General features: G+C 35.9%; 1 protein-coding gene across 3 annotated transcripts in view; it reads left to right on the top strand.

The window, feature by feature from the left end:
• Positions 1–593: 593 nt before the first annotated feature.
• LOC120536917 (zinc finger CCCH domain-containing protein 7B-like) overlaps positions 594–16,879 on the top strand; it is a 68,589-nt gene continuing 52,303 nt past the window's right edge. Inside the window, exons 1-6 of one of the 3 annotated variants that reach the window (XM_039765488.1) lie at positions 594–734; positions 2,897–2,956; positions 3,105–3,141; positions 5,896–6,093; positions 7,263–7,421; positions 7,717–7,797. In XM_039765488.1, coding sequence (XP_039621422.1) covers positions 2,904–2,956; positions 3,105–3,141; positions 5,896–6,093; positions 7,263–7,421; positions 7,717–7,797 — 528 coding nt within the window. In that variant the 5' untranslated portion in view covers positions 594–734; positions 2,897–2,903. The other 2 variants (XM_039765490.1, XM_039765489.1) reach the window with 2 other exon arrangements.

The following is a 16,879-nucleotide window of genomic DNA, read 5'->3' as shown; positions in this document are numbered from 1 at the left end:
ATTGATTTGTATGGATTGCAATAAAATTAATAAAGAAAGAAAACAAATAATAAATCTACATGTTGTTAAACAATCCACTGTCTAAAAGTTTGTCTACAAGTACAGAAACGATTATCATATCTTTAGAGAGCAAGGCACCCCCCCAATTCAACACAAGAACCGACTACAATTCCTAAAGGATTCATACAGAGTTGTTTTAAACAGTAGGCCGTTATTGAATTTTGAATTTCTTGCCACTACATGCGCAGGATTCAGACTTGTAAAAGGTGATACATGCTCCTGTTTCTTACTGGCACAAGACCAGTGAAACTAATGGAGACTATTGAGGAAAATGAGGAGGACAAGAAATACTGTACACCTATTTATTCTGTAATAAATTACTAGCAATATAAATAGTATGACAGAGACCAATGGGAATTTGTCATACATGTTTTCTGACAAACGTTAGTTACAACACGAAAAGTAACTCCTAGCTAGCATCATTGACCGAGAGCATTGTACCGTTTGCGTGTTCACTCTCGCCACTTGAGTAACATGGTTGTCTGAGACAGGGGGGCATTAAGACCCAGAGGTGTACCGTGCGGTGCCTAGACCAGAAAACGAAAGTGCACATGTTCGCTCGTTGTGTACGGCGGCTGCGGGAAGAAGTACAGAGCGGAGTTTTTAGGATGAAGGTTCCTGCGTAGTTGACTAAGTCCCCGGCAAGACAGAGGGTGTCGGCCGCCTCCACGCAGGTGAGATGTAAAGGTGCTCGGTGTTCAAGGCAGCCCGGCCCTCCTTTTTTTTATGTTTCATCTGGAATGTATTGAGGAGGCCACATGAAGCAAGTACGCGCGCGGCCAAGAGAAATCGAATGCCAACGATAGATGGAGGGGTGGTTGTCGTGTTCTTTATTGCAACCTTTGGTGAGAAGTGAAGCAGTGTTTGGGTGCTCGCTGCCTTGTGTGTGTGTGTGTGCGTGCGCGCAACCCACTGGAAAGGTCGCCGCTTGTCTCGGTGGTGATGTCGCTTCAAACACGAAGGTCTCATTCTGGCTCTCGATCGAGCAGCAAGTGTTTTTTTTTTGTATTTTTTTTTTTGAACGTCCCAAACGGTTTTGCTCAACGACTCTCGGTTTCTAAAATGTAAACTTATGGCAACATTCTATAAGGGTTCATTTGAATACGCGTTCCTTTTTACTTGGTCTGATGTCCTAGGTGAGGTGTAGCAATAGCGATGTTCTTTTTTTATTTGCTCGAAGAAATGCAACGCACCTTTTCGCGTGAATGCTTTTACAAACCCAGCTTCTTGAAGAGAGCCGTCTAGTTAAAAACACATATATAAAGACCTTAAAGTCCAGATTAGTGGCGTAATAGCGTTCTTTGGAGAGACAATCGGATAAGGGTGAAGGAAAAGGAAGGCGCACCGCTGTGTTGATGGAAAGCCTCCCGGATCGCGAATCGGGTATCTCAGCTAATATCCCTTACTCCAGATCGGGGATCAAAAGGCGAAGACAGGCCGCTTATGTGTCAAACTTGCTTTTTTCCCCCCGTTTTCTTGAAGTAAACCCTTGTCTCTTTCCTGGGCGTCCATAGGTCAATATTTATGGAAATGATCTTAACATGCGCTATTGCAGAAACTTCCCCGTAATGTGTATTTTCCCATCTTTAAGTCCTGTTTTGAATTGCATCAGTTTTGATGAAATGCTTGATTCACGCCTACTTTTTGGCATTTAGTTACTGGCTATCCGTCACACACCATGGCAGTTTTTAAGACTGATTCATTTACAGTTGGGAGTCCTTTTTGCATATTTCCACTTTTCATTTTAGATTTCCTTAAGTTACAATTACAGCAAACTTACAATTTTGCCTCAATATATTTACAATTTTACTTTCAGTTAATTCAATATCAGCATCAAAATGATTTTTCTTCTAAATGTTAATGGGTCCATGTGTTATACTTTTAAAGCTACTAGCTTCTTTGCCTTTCTAAGCACATGAAGTGCATTGTCTTTAAATTCCATTCATCCATCCATTTTCAAACCTGTTTCTTCCTTAGCAGTGTAATGAGGATGCTGGAGCCTTTGCCAGCAAGTGCAGGGTGAGCACACACACACACACACACACACACTCGAGGGCCAGTTTAGCATTGCCAACCCACCTGCATGTCCAGGCTGCCGGAGGAAACCCACCCAGACACAGAGAGAACAGGTAGACTTCATGCAGCCAGGACCTGGGAAGTGAACCCTGGCCTCCTCCTTGCAAGGCAGCAGCATTGTCTTTAAATAGTGTATTACGTTTCTAAACAATGTGAAAGGTTTTCTGATGTTCTGAAGAGCATTACCCACATATTACAGTTTAGGTAAAATGTCAAGAGCCTTGAGTTGTTAATTCTGTCCCCCCTGGCCATTGAACCTTACTCTTATTCGATGTTAATGTTGATTTATTTTGTTTTATAATTGTGTCTTTCATTTTTCTATTCTTTAATATGTAAAGCACTTTGAGCTACTGTTTGTATGAAAATGTGCTATAGAAATAAATGTTGTTGTTGTTGTTAATTCTGATACATTAAAGCTCCAAACACCTCGGAATACTGAATGTGGATGCTTCTCTTTATTAAAACGGGTTATCACCGTGTCTTTTGTGTTTTTGTTTTTTTTTTTTAATAAATCCCCACAATTATCCATGGCAGACAAAAAATTTGATTGGTATGTTACATTATGGCTGACTATTACGTGACCAACATTCCATCCTTGCCAGATGTTGCCATTATGAGCTCCGTCCAGCGCCCTACAATCCTTTAATGGAAAATGTAATTTCAAGAAAATGGAACATGTGAGCTTTGAGTTCCCTCAAGAAAAACAGAATGTTTTATTATTTTATATTAATATTTCTCCTGTCTTTACACCATTTTTTAGATTGATAATGGATCGACAGAAAAGGAAGTCAGAAATACAGAAAGCCTTGACATTCATGCAGTAAGCATTGTGTTTTTTTTTCTCTCTTATGATGTACTTGAGGCTGTACAGTTTTTTTTTTGTATATAATTGAAGCACATTACAAACTAAAAACTAATGGTGCAATTTTATTCTAACTGTTTTATCATTTCTTTCTCTTCACAAACAGATCTTCCTTACCTTTCCCTGAACCACTGGAATATCAGGTAAGTTAGTATTGTGGGAAATGGTCACGCAGTCAGGCAAACATCTGGGGGTTGGTTAGTACTTTGGCTTGTCTGAAGAAATGGATTGAATGCATTTGGTTTTATTGGTTTGAAGAAGCAAACGCTTAGCAGATGGAAAGTTTTAAAAATAAAAGATGACTGAAAAAGAGAACTAAAAGAGTTAAAGATAACTGTCTAGGATAAGAATTGATTCTTCTTGTTAGTAAATAGTTAATGATGGTCGCTCCAGTGCCTTCCAGCTTGGACAAAAGACATCTCTAGCAGAACATCGTCATATTAAATTAAATCACAATGCAGTTAAAGAACTCATTTTGTTTTGGTACTCATCTGGCTTTACACAACCTCAAAATGCTTTTTTCCACCTTTTGCTTTGTTGAAGGAGCCGTTCTAGGCAGTGTTGTCAGCAGTTTTATGTGATGTAAGAATTCATAGTGTGGCACAGGTTAGGATCTGTGTAGTTTATTAATTTCTGAAGGCTGAAGTCTAGCCGTTACATTTAGAAAACTTGCATTTATAGCAATACTTGTAACATATCTGTGCTTCATTTTCTTATGACTTAGCCGTTTTCATTCAATTTTAGGGAACTCGGTGGTTTTCTATTTTCACACGTTACACTTCATGCTTTTATATATGTGTCGTATTTTTATGTGGCACTTTGCAAATCTTTAGTTCATAAAAAAAAAGCTAAAACTTCATTTTAGTGATCAGACGAAGTGCAGATTGCCTGGGTTGGGGCTTGTTCTTGCCTTACTCCCAAGTGCTGCTGAGATGTGTTGTGGCCCCAACAATTCTGAGCAGGAATAGGTGAGTTTGATCCTTACTAAATAAGTTTTAGTGCAGGTATATTTAGCTCTATTCCTGCTCATTAAATGAATTCAAAACCAGCAGACTTGAATATCTTCTAAATGAAAAAGAAGTAGAGTACTCTTATTTTCTGGCATAATAAGATACAAACAGTTTGTGATGTGTGACTGACACTTAAACATTTTTCTGGTTTTAATGATTAAATTATTGCTTAAGATTGAATTTGAGTGCCAGATTCCCAAGTGATGATCAGTCGCACATTTTGAGTTTAACCTAACTGTTGGCCATACTCATCAGTGAGGCCTTATTTTATAAAGCACCTTTAACCATCTCAGTGACTACTTGGCAAGTGGTAATCACTGCTTTAAAGTGGTGTATTAGATGTGGCATTGATTGATATCCCTACTTATTTAGAGCCCCACTACAGTATCTCAGTGTGTTTTAGGCCATTTCAGATATCTGTGTTCATTTGTTCATCTTCTTTTCTGCTGTACACTTTCTTTTGTTTTTTTAATTTTATTTAATCTTTTTATTGCACAACCATCCTATACTTAAGATGAAAGAGATTGGGTCTTTTTTGCAGCAGTTCTTAGGTGCAAAGGAAAGTTCATAGGTTCTTTATCGATGACAGCTAGACTAGGTATTGATGCAACAAATAATCCACAGTACTTGAGCTGCTAAGAAACACAGTGCTAGCCTTTCTTCTGTTGAACTGTAAAAAAAAATAGAATAAAAGAAGTGAAGTGCACTTTTTCATATCACCAAGCATGTGTTTCTCAGTATTGCATTGCCACAAATCCTGTTTCTCTCTATCACCTTAATGTTGTTTGAGTCATCTTTATCAAAGATGGAGAGGTTTGCTGAATTTTTGAATATTGCTTTAGGGTTCTTGGTGACTTTATGAAATGTTTTATGTGAGAGATTTCATCAGAACCTTAAAATCATTTTTAATTGTTGCCCAAATATTTTTCCCTGTTTCAACTTTATTGCCCAAACTGTGGTTTGAGTGGTGCCCGCAAATCTTGGGAATTGGTTTGTATGGAGTGGTGGTTCTGAGGCTAAGGATCTGTGCTGGTATCCAGAAGGTTGCCAGTTCGAATCCCCATCACGGACAAAAAAGATCCTACTCTGCTGGGCACTTGAGCAAGACCCTTAATCTGTAATTGCTCCAGGGGCGCTGTACATTGGCTGACTCTGTGCTCTGACCCCAAGGGGTATGCGAAAACTAATACAAGAAATTGTATAAGGCGAAATAAAGAACAAAAAAAAAAAAAAACCCTTTCTGGATTTACGGATAACTGCAGATTTTTTATAGAGCCATTTGCTTTAATTGTGACCTGATGTTTTATGTTCCCATTCTGTTATTCTCAAACCTGTGTGCAAAGATCTTGACTCATAAGGCTTAAAGTATTTTCTACATATAATACTGATTTAAAGTAGGCCTGATAGGTGTACTAAGTATTCATCCTAATTACACTGGTCTGCTAGATATGTATAGTTTTCATCTCTGTCTATACTTTTAGATTCTGAATTCAAACTGAACGTTTAAAATAAAATAAAAAAAACACTTTTACAGAAAAAATGTATATTTTAAAATGTATTATTTAGGCTTGAAAAAATATTTTAAAAATTAAAAACTGTTACTTACAAGTAGTAGTCTGTTAGTAGTATTTTTTTTCCATCATAATGCTCTGAAGGTGGTTCTTGGTGAAATGACCCAAGAAATGGTCGCTAACATAAACACACTGCACTTTCCACTATAACATCTCTTACTTTGAGCAGTTTCCCAGTGGAGCCTTTCCTTGTATTATTAAGAGGCTGTTCCCATGTTCTCGGGAGAAAAAATCTATATATTTTTCGTGTCTTAATTTAGTAATACATTTGACAATTTGCACTGAGTTAAAATAACATTTATTCACCCACATTTAGGCATTCTTACATCAGTTGATACGGAACTTGCTGGAGGAGGGCAATGACTTGTACCGAGAAGGGGACTATAAACAGGCTGTAGCACAATACACAGAAGGTGTCAGTGTCGTGGAGTATGCTGAATCTGACTCTCTGGCCATTTCTTCAGAGATGCTGGAACATCTCTTTGTTAATAGAGGAGCAGCCTATTTCCAGCTGGTGAGTGCCTTAGTATTTAATTCTTCCGAGGTGGCAGTATGTAAATATGTGTGTGTTAAGATTCATGCCAGTTAAGCCTCTGCAGAGAAGTTCATATTTGTAAAGTTTCCTTTTAAAAAATTAAGCATACTATGTTTTGTTCAGATGTGTTTAGTAACCATTTGGGCATTGTTTTTTTTATAATACAGTCTGTGTGTTTGTGAAATATATTAGAAGTATATATCATTTCTTATATATACTAGGTGGGCAAGCATCCATGGCGTCTTCGGTGCCCAGCCCCCAGTTGCAGCCAGAATATTAGTAAAATCTGTAAATGTACAGAAGAAAAATGATTATTTAGTGGAGTCAAAAGCACAAAATTCTATAAATATGTAAAAGAAAAATGAGTTATTATTTAACGGAGTAAAAATCACGAAAACAGAATAGAATATTTACTCTGTTACCGATTGGAGCATTCTTGTTAAACTGAGGTCCACTATGCTCGATGTGTATTTATAAGAAACAAAATAAACGATCGATTTGTTTTAACTGACATTCTAATAGATAAAATATTTTTTTCTTAAAAACGACTCATTTAAATAACAGGAAAAATCACGTGAAAGTTAAAGTGGTATGCAGTGGGTCATCGTAACTCGACCTTCAGCTAACTAAATCACCAAAATACAAACACTGGTGTTATGAATAGACTTTTTTTTTTTTTAATAGTTTGTTCCCGTGAAAGAGAGAAAGTTTTCTTGATCAAAAATAAAAACCACAACTTTCGTGATATTTTAGTTTATAATTTAAAAACTGAATAAGAATCTGAAAATCTAACAACATCACATTAAAGTTTGATAAATTCTGAAAAGAATGATACCAAACATATATGTGTAGGTTTTAAAATAAGCCTGATTTAAAGCGTGAAAAGATGCAGACGAAAGAAGAGAAGAAAAATATAGAGAGAGAGTAGATATATATATTTCTAATATATGACACACACACACACAGTACTGTATGTGCAGAATTCAGATTATTCTAGGTGGCAGAGTGTGGTATTTTTATGACCTGCTTTCTTCTTCCCTGTAGATATCACCTTCACACACATCCTCTTTAGTTAGCCTAATGTCATTTCAGCAGGTTTCATATTCCATTTTTGTAAGCCGTGTTTCACCTTTGTTTTTTCTCTTCAGGGTTTGTTTCAAAAATCCATTGAAGATTGTGATGCTGTGATCAAACTGAACAATAGCAATGCAAGAGCTCTATATCGCAAAGCTAGAGCTCTCAAGGAGCTCGGTCAGGTGAAGGACGCTTATGAAAGTAGTACCCGCTGCCTTTTGACTGTTCCTCATGTGAGTTTTTATAAGAACAGATGTCTATAATTTGCCTGAACTGTCCTTCATTTCCTCTGTTTTCAGAATGCATTTTTTTAATATTACTTGTCATAACTGCTTATATTTATTCTGTCAAGTGTCCTTTTTAATACGTCTTTTTGTTCATTTAATTTCTTTGATTGTTATTTGCACTACATGTTTAGTTTTCAAAGCGTGTTATGTTTTTTTTTTTCTTATTGTCTGCATTGCGTGACTTTTTCATTACTTTGCTACTTATTTTAGAGTTAAGCAGTCATTTTCCGTCTTGTTTCAGGATGAACAGGTGACTGCATTGGCTCAGGAACTTGCAAGTATGCTTGGGCTTAAGATTCGTAAAGCTTACATTGGACCTCAGGTTGGTTTGTTTTAGTGCATTTAAGTCTTTTAGAATGTGGTTGCTCTTCATGTCCAAGACTGTTGCATTAGAATACATTTCTACAGTGTATAGTTAACATTTAAATATTAATATTTTTGTTCTTGTGGGTTTCTGTTAGGTGTCTGGGTGTCAAACTAATTTTTTCATTTGTAATTTAAAGGTGCATAAAGAGTTATCCTTTACAGTGCTGAATATTTCATATTAAGGGATATTGTTGGTATGATGTTGTGGCTTAGTTGTGCTTTTATTAAAAAGGCACCTGCACAATTGAGCTTTTTCATTACTTCTGAATAGATTCTTAGAGAAGTGCTGTTATACAGTTGTTTCTGAATTCGAGTATCAGCTTCAACTTGTGTTGACCTTTGTTGGTTTTTTTATGATTCATGGTATTTTCCAGTATCCTTGATTATCTGCGTCACTGTTTTAACTTATGCTACAAAATTCTGAAAACCTTCCTCAAGTTACAATGTATCTGCAGCTCAGACTGTGAAATGCCATTTTGTGTAGGGCTGTTCTTGTTATCTTTGTAAAGGGATGAATACTTGCTCTGTTTGTGATTAACTTCCTTTTACTGAAGATATTTACAGACCGAGTTGTGCAGGGTTGGGGATGAGACTTGTGGCTCTCTTAGTGTTAATTTCACATTCTGTTTCTCCATGTTATTATTTTTTTTTTTTTTTGACATCTTGCTTTTTTACCGTGGATATTGCAGCCCAAATCTTGTTGCACATGAAAGCCAATAACTTTATCTGAACTAGGCACACATGCACATTTCTTTTATTTACTGTAAAATATAGACACTGTAATCAATGTTGGGGAATTTCTTGGAGAATTTTTTCTATCTAGCTGTAGCATGACAAGAAAAGCTAGAAATAATCACGTGGAGGATTCTTATATGCTGTGGTGATGTGATTTACTATTTAAAGGGAATTGTAGGTGCACAACTGTGATATATTTTAGTCATTGGAATAAACTGCCATATTTCTTATTGTCTAGAAGTTAAAGTGTAGCACTGAATTATTTTTCTCTTCACTGACTGCTTGTGTATTGACTATTTCTACCTTCTACTTGAATGTACCAGATGTATGCTTATGGCAAGTCATTGTCCTGACCCGACCTCTCTTCAGACATGGAGGCTATTCCATAAATTTACTGTCGCATTCCAGGGTCAAAGGCCTGTTTAAGAATCCCAGAGAAAGTGACCTGCCCATTTCCAACATTAAGGCCTTTTGTAATTCCTAGGAATTTCCCTGATTTAAAATATGCATGAAAAATAGAATTTGCTTATAACATATGGAACAATATGGATTCTTTAAATATTGAATATGAAGCACATGTGTTCATGAGTGAAGTGATTATAGGATTTCTTTTTTTTTTTTTCTTCTTCTGAAGTGGTTAACTCAAAACCCGTCAGATATTTACTTTTTGAAAATGTTTGTAATTAGTTTGATTTTGAAAATAAGAATCTCCTTTCTATCAAAGCCAATAATAAAATCAGGGAGTGATGTGCATACATTCACTGTTACGTTACTGCGGCAAGAGCACATCACCTTTTGGGAACGGTAAAAAATATAAATAATATACCCGTCCAGCCTTACTGTGTTGCGTTTGGCATTGCTGTTTTCCCCCCCAATGCATCCATTGTGCTGTTTATGTACTCTGTTTAAAATGGTAGATCAAACACATTATCATCATTATGGGTGGAACATTTTTGAGTGGGCACCTTAGAGGGTATGTATGTCATGCTCACCCAGTCATTTTGCTTTAATCGATTCTGCTTGAACATTTGATCACAAATGTATTTCCATTTGTCACAGTTTTGTTTCAGATTTTTTGTCATCTTTTCATAGATTTTTTTTATGTTGAGTTTTTTTTTTGTGTCCACAGTTTCTTGAGATCTTTTCCAGCTGATGTAAAGCATGCTTTCTGATGGGCTCTGATTTATTCAAAACCAGTGTTGGATTGAGATGTTTGTGGCTGTTAAGATTTCAAGGTTGCTGAAGATGTCCCAAGCTTGTCCCTTGCAGACTTGCATGTCTCACTCTCTGGAGGATATCATTTAGCTAAGATATTAAAAATAGACTCTTTCAATTTTAATTTTAAGGGACAGAAACTACTGTATGTTATATGTGGCAATGAGCATCATTAGTTTTGTTTTGTCATTAATGATCAATATTCCAGCGCCTCATGCTCTGTCACTGGTTTCTAATAATAATAATAATACATTTTATTTATACAAGGCACTTTTCTAAGCACTCAAGGATACCGAACAAACAATATATAAACCAAACTCTTAACTAACAAACTATAAACATTATAAACCAAACTTAAAACATCAGAAAATACACAAAATATAATAATTAAAACCAAACAAAGCCACTGTAATCATAGAGAAAAAGACAGATGGGTTTTAAGTTTACATTTCAAGGTTGAAAATGATTTGGTATTTCTAAGCTCCGTAGGTAGTGAGTTCCAGAGCTTGGGAGCAGAACGACTAAATGCTCTGCCCCCAGTGGTGGTTAGACGAGCGAGAGGGACGGTCAGATGGATGGAGGAAGAGGAGGATCTAAGGTTACGGGAGGGAATGGCAACATGAAGAAGGCCGCACAGATATGGAGAGGCGAGGTTATGAATGGCCTTAAATGTTAACAGCAGAATCTTAAAATCGGTTCGGAACTTAATCGGGAGACTATGAAGCTGCTGCAAGACCGGAGTAATGTGATGGATAGACGGGGTTCGAGTAATGATGTGAGCAACTGAATTCAGTCAATTGTTTTTGTGCCTCTTGTGCTGATACTGTATTTACAAAATCATTATATTAATTATAATTTATAATTGATATTATATTTTATTATATAATAATTGTATTTCATAATTATATTAATATTTATTATGTTAATAATATTATTATTACATTGTCATCATTGTAGTTGAGATCGCTAAAGCATTGTCGGCTATATTTTAAATTGCATTTCAGGTGCACTGTAAATCCAGATTTCTCTTCTAAGTTCTCCATAACATGCTTGATGACAATTATGCAATAAAATGTTACCGAGACACATTGAATTGGGGCACACCAGTGTTGGTTGAGCATTCATCAGAGAATTACCTGCTTTTAAGAACTCTGCTTAATGAAGCATTGTAGAGAACAGTCTTTTTGAATTCTGATGCATTGAAGGATGGCAAACATCGTGTCCCTTTCTCAACCGAGTCAGATGTCTTTCTGAATTCACCACAGGTCACAGAGAGAGGCAGATATCTGGCCTTTGCACGTTCAGGTACACAGTGGAGAATGTTCGCTCACTGCATACTGCTCATTCCTGGTTCATTTGTGTGAAGTATCATTGAGACATTTATCGATTTAATGGTATTATTGTTGTGCGTTTTTGTAACAATCAGCATCGAAGAGATTCTTCTGTAATTTGTCATGACCTAGATGTGGGTTTGGATGTAATTTTTACAGTGCATCAATACTTTATTCATAATTGTGTTGTCCGGACTGAGCACACTCTATTCATATTAATCTATCCTATTTTTTCATTCACTTTTGAACATGTGATGACGTCCATGTAAACTGAAAAATCTTAACCCTGAAGAGGGTGTTTGCCAGTTTAGAAGGGTTCCATAGTACTTGTCCCATTCTTTCAGCAGTACGTGCTATGATGTAGTGCTTCAGTCGTCTAATTTCTTAACTTTAGCAACTGTTTTTTTCTTAGATTTACCCTTTAGCTTGTTGATGATCTTCCAGGTTCAACTGAGTTGAGTGAACCCAGCCGTCCATTCTAGTGCTACAAATTGGCTTTCAAGATTGGCATTTCTGTCATTCCGCTAAAAAAGGACAACTCTTTCAGTAATATCTTTGTACATTTGTTTCTAAGGCTGGTGTCTGCTACTGTCTGTAGGCTGGCTGGCTCTGGCTTGTTAGATTGATGGTTCTACCACTAACTCAATTTGGGCACTTTGACTTCTTTGAACAGTTTCTTTGATAGCCTTTTCTATGTTATCATACTTTGACTGAAGATCACTGCTGTTGTCGGTGGACAGGTCTTGGATTGTCTTGAATCTCTTGCTTAGCTCGAGCTCCAAATGTGATTTAGTGTCTCAGTTCTGTTGTTGCTTTATGTTGTACTTGAGTTGCTTTTTTTCCACTCCTGTCAATAGTATGTTAATTGTTGTGACTACCATTTGAAATACAGAATGTAATGGTCTCTTAAAGGTTCCACGGTTTCTCAGGTAATGCACTGAATTGCTCCTTATGAGAGACTGATCTAACTGAGCATAACTAGTGTCGTTCTGCTGCTCCCATAACCACAATCTGGCTGGGTGGTGTTTGAAACGCAAGTGTACAGGCCGTATCTATGAAATGCTGTCCATTAAATATTATTCATCTACCTATGGAGAGTGCAGCATCCAAAAATTCCGGAGTTTGTTTTGTGTTTGTGTCCCCCAAAACAACCACCGCTCGATCACCCTGCTTTTTGTTAAAGTGTGAATGAACTCTGATGTGTTTCTGAAATGATTAATTGGGGTTTTTTTCTTTGGTCGTGCATGTGAAAGGGGTTAGTCTTTGTTATCAGTTAACTTATCTATTATTTTTTCCCCTTTATTGGGACAAGCCAATTGAGAAAATATATATGTTTCATTTTATTACAATAAAATGTCCTGTTTTGGGTAATCAGAGTTTGGTGGCCTGGTCACTGAATCAATGGACATCTTATTTATTAACCTGAAGAGGGGGGAAAAAAAACACCCTTTCCGTTGTATGGGCCCTTTATAATAATTAATAGTGCTTTGTCTAACCCAGAATATTTTTACAGTCCTCTTCGGAAGTATTGGAACAAAAAGGAAAAAATTATTTGTTTTTGCTGTTCACTAAAGACGTTTGTGAGTGAAATCGAAAGATGAATATTACAAGAGAGATCAGAGTTTCACCTTTTATTCCCTGGTATTTACATCTAAATATGTTAAACAACATAGAACACACCACATTTTGTATCAAACCACCCAGTTTTTCAAGTGAGCAAAAGTATTGGAACATGACAAGTGCCAGTGTGTTTCTGGTTACCCAGGTGTGTCACATAAGATTGATTGATTCATCAAAGTAGCACCTTTTGTTGATGTAACAGCCAGACTGTGGTAACCCTTTTGATTCAGAATGTCAGTCACTCGGTGCAAGTCATCAATTCTTCCTCCAGCAAAAGAACCCCAGACCATCACACTTCCTCCTCCATGTTTGATAGTTGGTGTCGCACATTGAGGAACCATCCTTTCACCAACTCAACGGCATACAAACACCCTGTGTCATAATCCAAAGATTCCAAATTTGAATTCATCAGTCCTTAAGTCTGCAGTAGTTTACCGCCGGTATTTCAAGGCCCGATTTTGTCCTTTAAGTAATTCCTTTCTTACTTCTGCTCGCCCTGTCAAACCTGCAGCACAAAGTCTCCTCTTCACAGTAGAAACCAAGCCTTGCTTTTTTCGACCTGCATTGTTAAGCTGTGCTTGAAGCTCTTGTGCTCTGGTGACCGTCAAAAACTTGTTTTCTGTTTGGGGTTGTGACTTTGGGTCTGCCAGATCTCTTCCTATTAGAGTTTCTTCCACTTTCCAATGGCCTATGAATTGTGAAGGACACCATTTTTTTTTTTTTTTGTTGGTGCAATTCTTCTAAATGAAAGCCTATACTTCTAAGGGTAATAATGCTCTGTTTCTTTTGTTAATTGTCATTTTCTTGGAATTTACCACTTTCTACATTGTAACAGAGTCCAAGTAGTATTTCAGAGGGTGTAGTAACACAGTCTGTTCCAACTCTGCTTTAAGACAGATAGAGGGTTTTTAAGTAATCAACAGAATTCAGGACACCTGCACAAATTGTTTGCTTCAACTTGCAAGAACATCTGCAGGTTTTAACCAATTAGTTGTTCTCTCAAGAAGTAATACTCTGAAATGTCCTTTTTTTCAGTTTTTGCTAACCTAAATTTTAAGTTTAAATCTCTGGTGGTTTACTGCTTACCGTTTCACCATTTTAGGTCATTCATTGATTAAATTCGAAGAAAAACTGAGGTGTTCTAAAGCTTTTGACCAGTAGAATACCTTCTAACTATAAACCTTGCCCATAGCAACTATAGCTCATAAAAATCAAGATCTTGCACAAGTTTAGCATTTCCTTCATGTAAAATGTAATAACCTTTTCTCATTATATTTAGATATGTGAAGATTAACAATATTGCAATACACTAGTTCTATTATGGACATGTTATCTTGAAAATAAGTGTTGAAAAACACTGCTATGCAGATATGTGCTTTCAAAAGCAAGAAAAGGTTTAATAAATAAATAATGAGCCTGTTTAAAGCTGTGATCTTAGCAGTAAAATATTACAGGCTAATATTTCATTACATGGAATAAAATGAAAGAATTTTATCTTGTTGAAAACATCTGTGTTCTGTCCCCAGCTGTGTGTCAGTCGTGCACAAATGAGTGCATAAATGCAAAATCTGTTGCTTGAAATTTGTGGGCTTCTAGATTTTTATAATGATAAGCTTTGTTTAAAAAAATCAAATTGTATTTGTCAGATACAGTTATATCTGCAGTGCAATATGTAATGATATTTCTGGGTTGAGTGATGGTTTTGATTCATTTAAGGGACTTTTAGCCTAGTTTCCTGTAAGACCTTTGCTGTTTTCATTTTATTATGTATGGTTTGTTACGAAATATTTGGTAATGATGCACTGTTTCAGATATTTTTCCATGCTTATCTGTATTTGTTCTCCAGTAGGTACACTTCTGTAGAAAAAAAAAAAAAACATTATGTTGTCTTTTCACATCTGTTTTGTTGAAGTACTGAGAATAAAAAAGGAATGGGTTAGTGAAAGTCCTGACTTAAATCCATTAGAATGTCAGAATTTGAAACAAGCTACTCACACTCACAAATCTCTCAAAGTGTCTGAATTGAAGTAGTTTTGCAAAGAGTGGGCTAAAATTCCCTAACAACATTGTGATATTCAGATATAAAATTATAACAAATGTTTAGTTATGGTTATTTCTGCTATAGGGGCTTCAGCTAAGTAAGAAAACTTTGGGGGCAATTACTTTTTCACATGCGTCATAGGGTTGTTGGATAACGTCGCTCTTTAAATAACGAAGATAATGATTTGAAAATTGTATAATGTGTTCACTCAGGTTCACTTTCTCTGATATTACAATTGATCTAAAGCCCTGATGCTATTCATTACATAAAATGTAAATACAGGGTGGTCCAGATCTAATTATGCAGATCCAGATCGTCTGGATGACTTTGATTTATGCGGGGACAATTCCAGTTCGGTGCGAAGACGATTCTTCATGTCGTTATTTCGCACACTTCTTGATGGTCCGAGATTTTTCGGGTGATTTTCTGTGTAATAAACTTAAGTTATAGCGTAACGAAAATTGCATAATTCGATCTGGACCGCCCTATAGTTTTTCGAAGCAGTTTATGCAGTGATGCACCACCAAAATTGAATATTAAGTAAAAGCTTCAAATATTATTATGCTTTTCATATCAAAATACAAATATCACAACACTGTCATTTTTGTATTTTATACCAATTCCAGGGATACCATGGAAAAAACAGAAATCCCTTTCACCAACTTTTAAATTTAAAATTATCTCCATTATTCAAGAGGATAATATTGTGCCTTTCATTGTAATATAATCTAAAATATATAAATATTAATAGTAACTACCAATTTAAAATGCTGGTGCATCAATCAAGTTAGTTGCCCTGCTATTATTTAAGTAAACTTGTGTTGCTGTTCTGAAATATCAAATTACAAGACTTCTCCTAGAGGAACAGCAAGTTGGGGAGATGTTATAATCTTGGTATTTCAGCATAGGCTTTATTAAGAATAATATCATCATAGATTTGTCTAACCATGTGCATATTCTAAATTCTCCGACATTTTCGCTTCTGTAATTGAAAAACGCTGCGCAATACTAAAAATAACAATTCACATCTGAACTGTTAAATTAGCAAATTCCAAAATGATTTGCAATATTTTCATTTAAACAAATTCTTTTAAAGCTGTTTTTGTAACAACATTTTTAACATCTGGTTTGTCAGATATTTCTTTTTTTTTTTTTGGTTTGCATCATTTGCTATTGTCAAATTTATATTTGCAACATTACCTGGTTAAAAAACTTACTGAAGAGTAATATTTAACGGGCGAGTCTCATTAATTCAAATGTCAATGTCACAAATTCCTGTCACTTTAATTGTCCGTATCGTAATCCTTTTTTAATCATTTTCTGCGTGAAATCAGACTTGTCAGTTTTACATTAATATATTATTCAAGAACTCTTGTGAAAACGGTTGTAGTTGTGCTGTCTTCAGAGTGTCCTTATTATTGCTCAAACTGTGTACAAAATTAGAAACTTAACTGTACAGTACTGTAGTCGACAATTAGTTGTAAGTGAGAGACCATTTATCACTTTCACTACAGTCAACATTCTTGGGGGTTCTACTTATTAACATGGAAATTTAGCATTTGTAGATTCATATTCATTATGCTGTTTTGCCTGTATTGAGAGACCGTACTTTGTGCTTATAAGCAGTAAAACACTAACTAAACTAAAAACTAACTTTATTTTGGTATTAACAAATAGAGCAGCTCATTTCACTGCTAGTGTACACAAGTCAAACAGCCGGTTCATTTAAATCTTACCTCAATTTTTATTTGCTTTAACTGTTGTTAGACCTTCTGCTGTGCAGTTTTCTCCCTCATTCCTCAGTCCTATACGTTTAATTGTGGATATATGGACGGTTTACCTCCATGACTCTGAACTGTATACAGTGGGGGAAATAAGTATTTGATCCCCTGCTGAATTTGTACATTTGCTGACTTACAAAGAAATGAACAGTCTCTAATTTTTATGGTAGTTTCATTTCAATAGTGAGAGACAGCATATCAACCAAAAATCCAGAAAAAATACATTACATCAAAATTATAAACTGATTTGCATGTCATTGAGAGAAATAAGTATTTGATCTCCTACAACCCAGCCCGAATTTTGGCTCCCACAGA

This window comes from Polypterus senegalus, chromosome 10 (assembly GCF_016835505.1).
Source record: "Polypterus senegalus isolate Bchr_013 chromosome 10, ASM1683550v1, whole genome shotgun sequence".
Classification (NCBI taxonomy): domain Eukaryota; kingdom Metazoa; phylum Chordata; class Cladistia; order Polypteriformes; family Polypteridae; genus Polypterus; species Polypterus senegalus.
The sequence above is the reverse complement of the archived record's forward strand: the minus strand, read 5'-3'. Positions and strand labels throughout refer to the sequence as shown.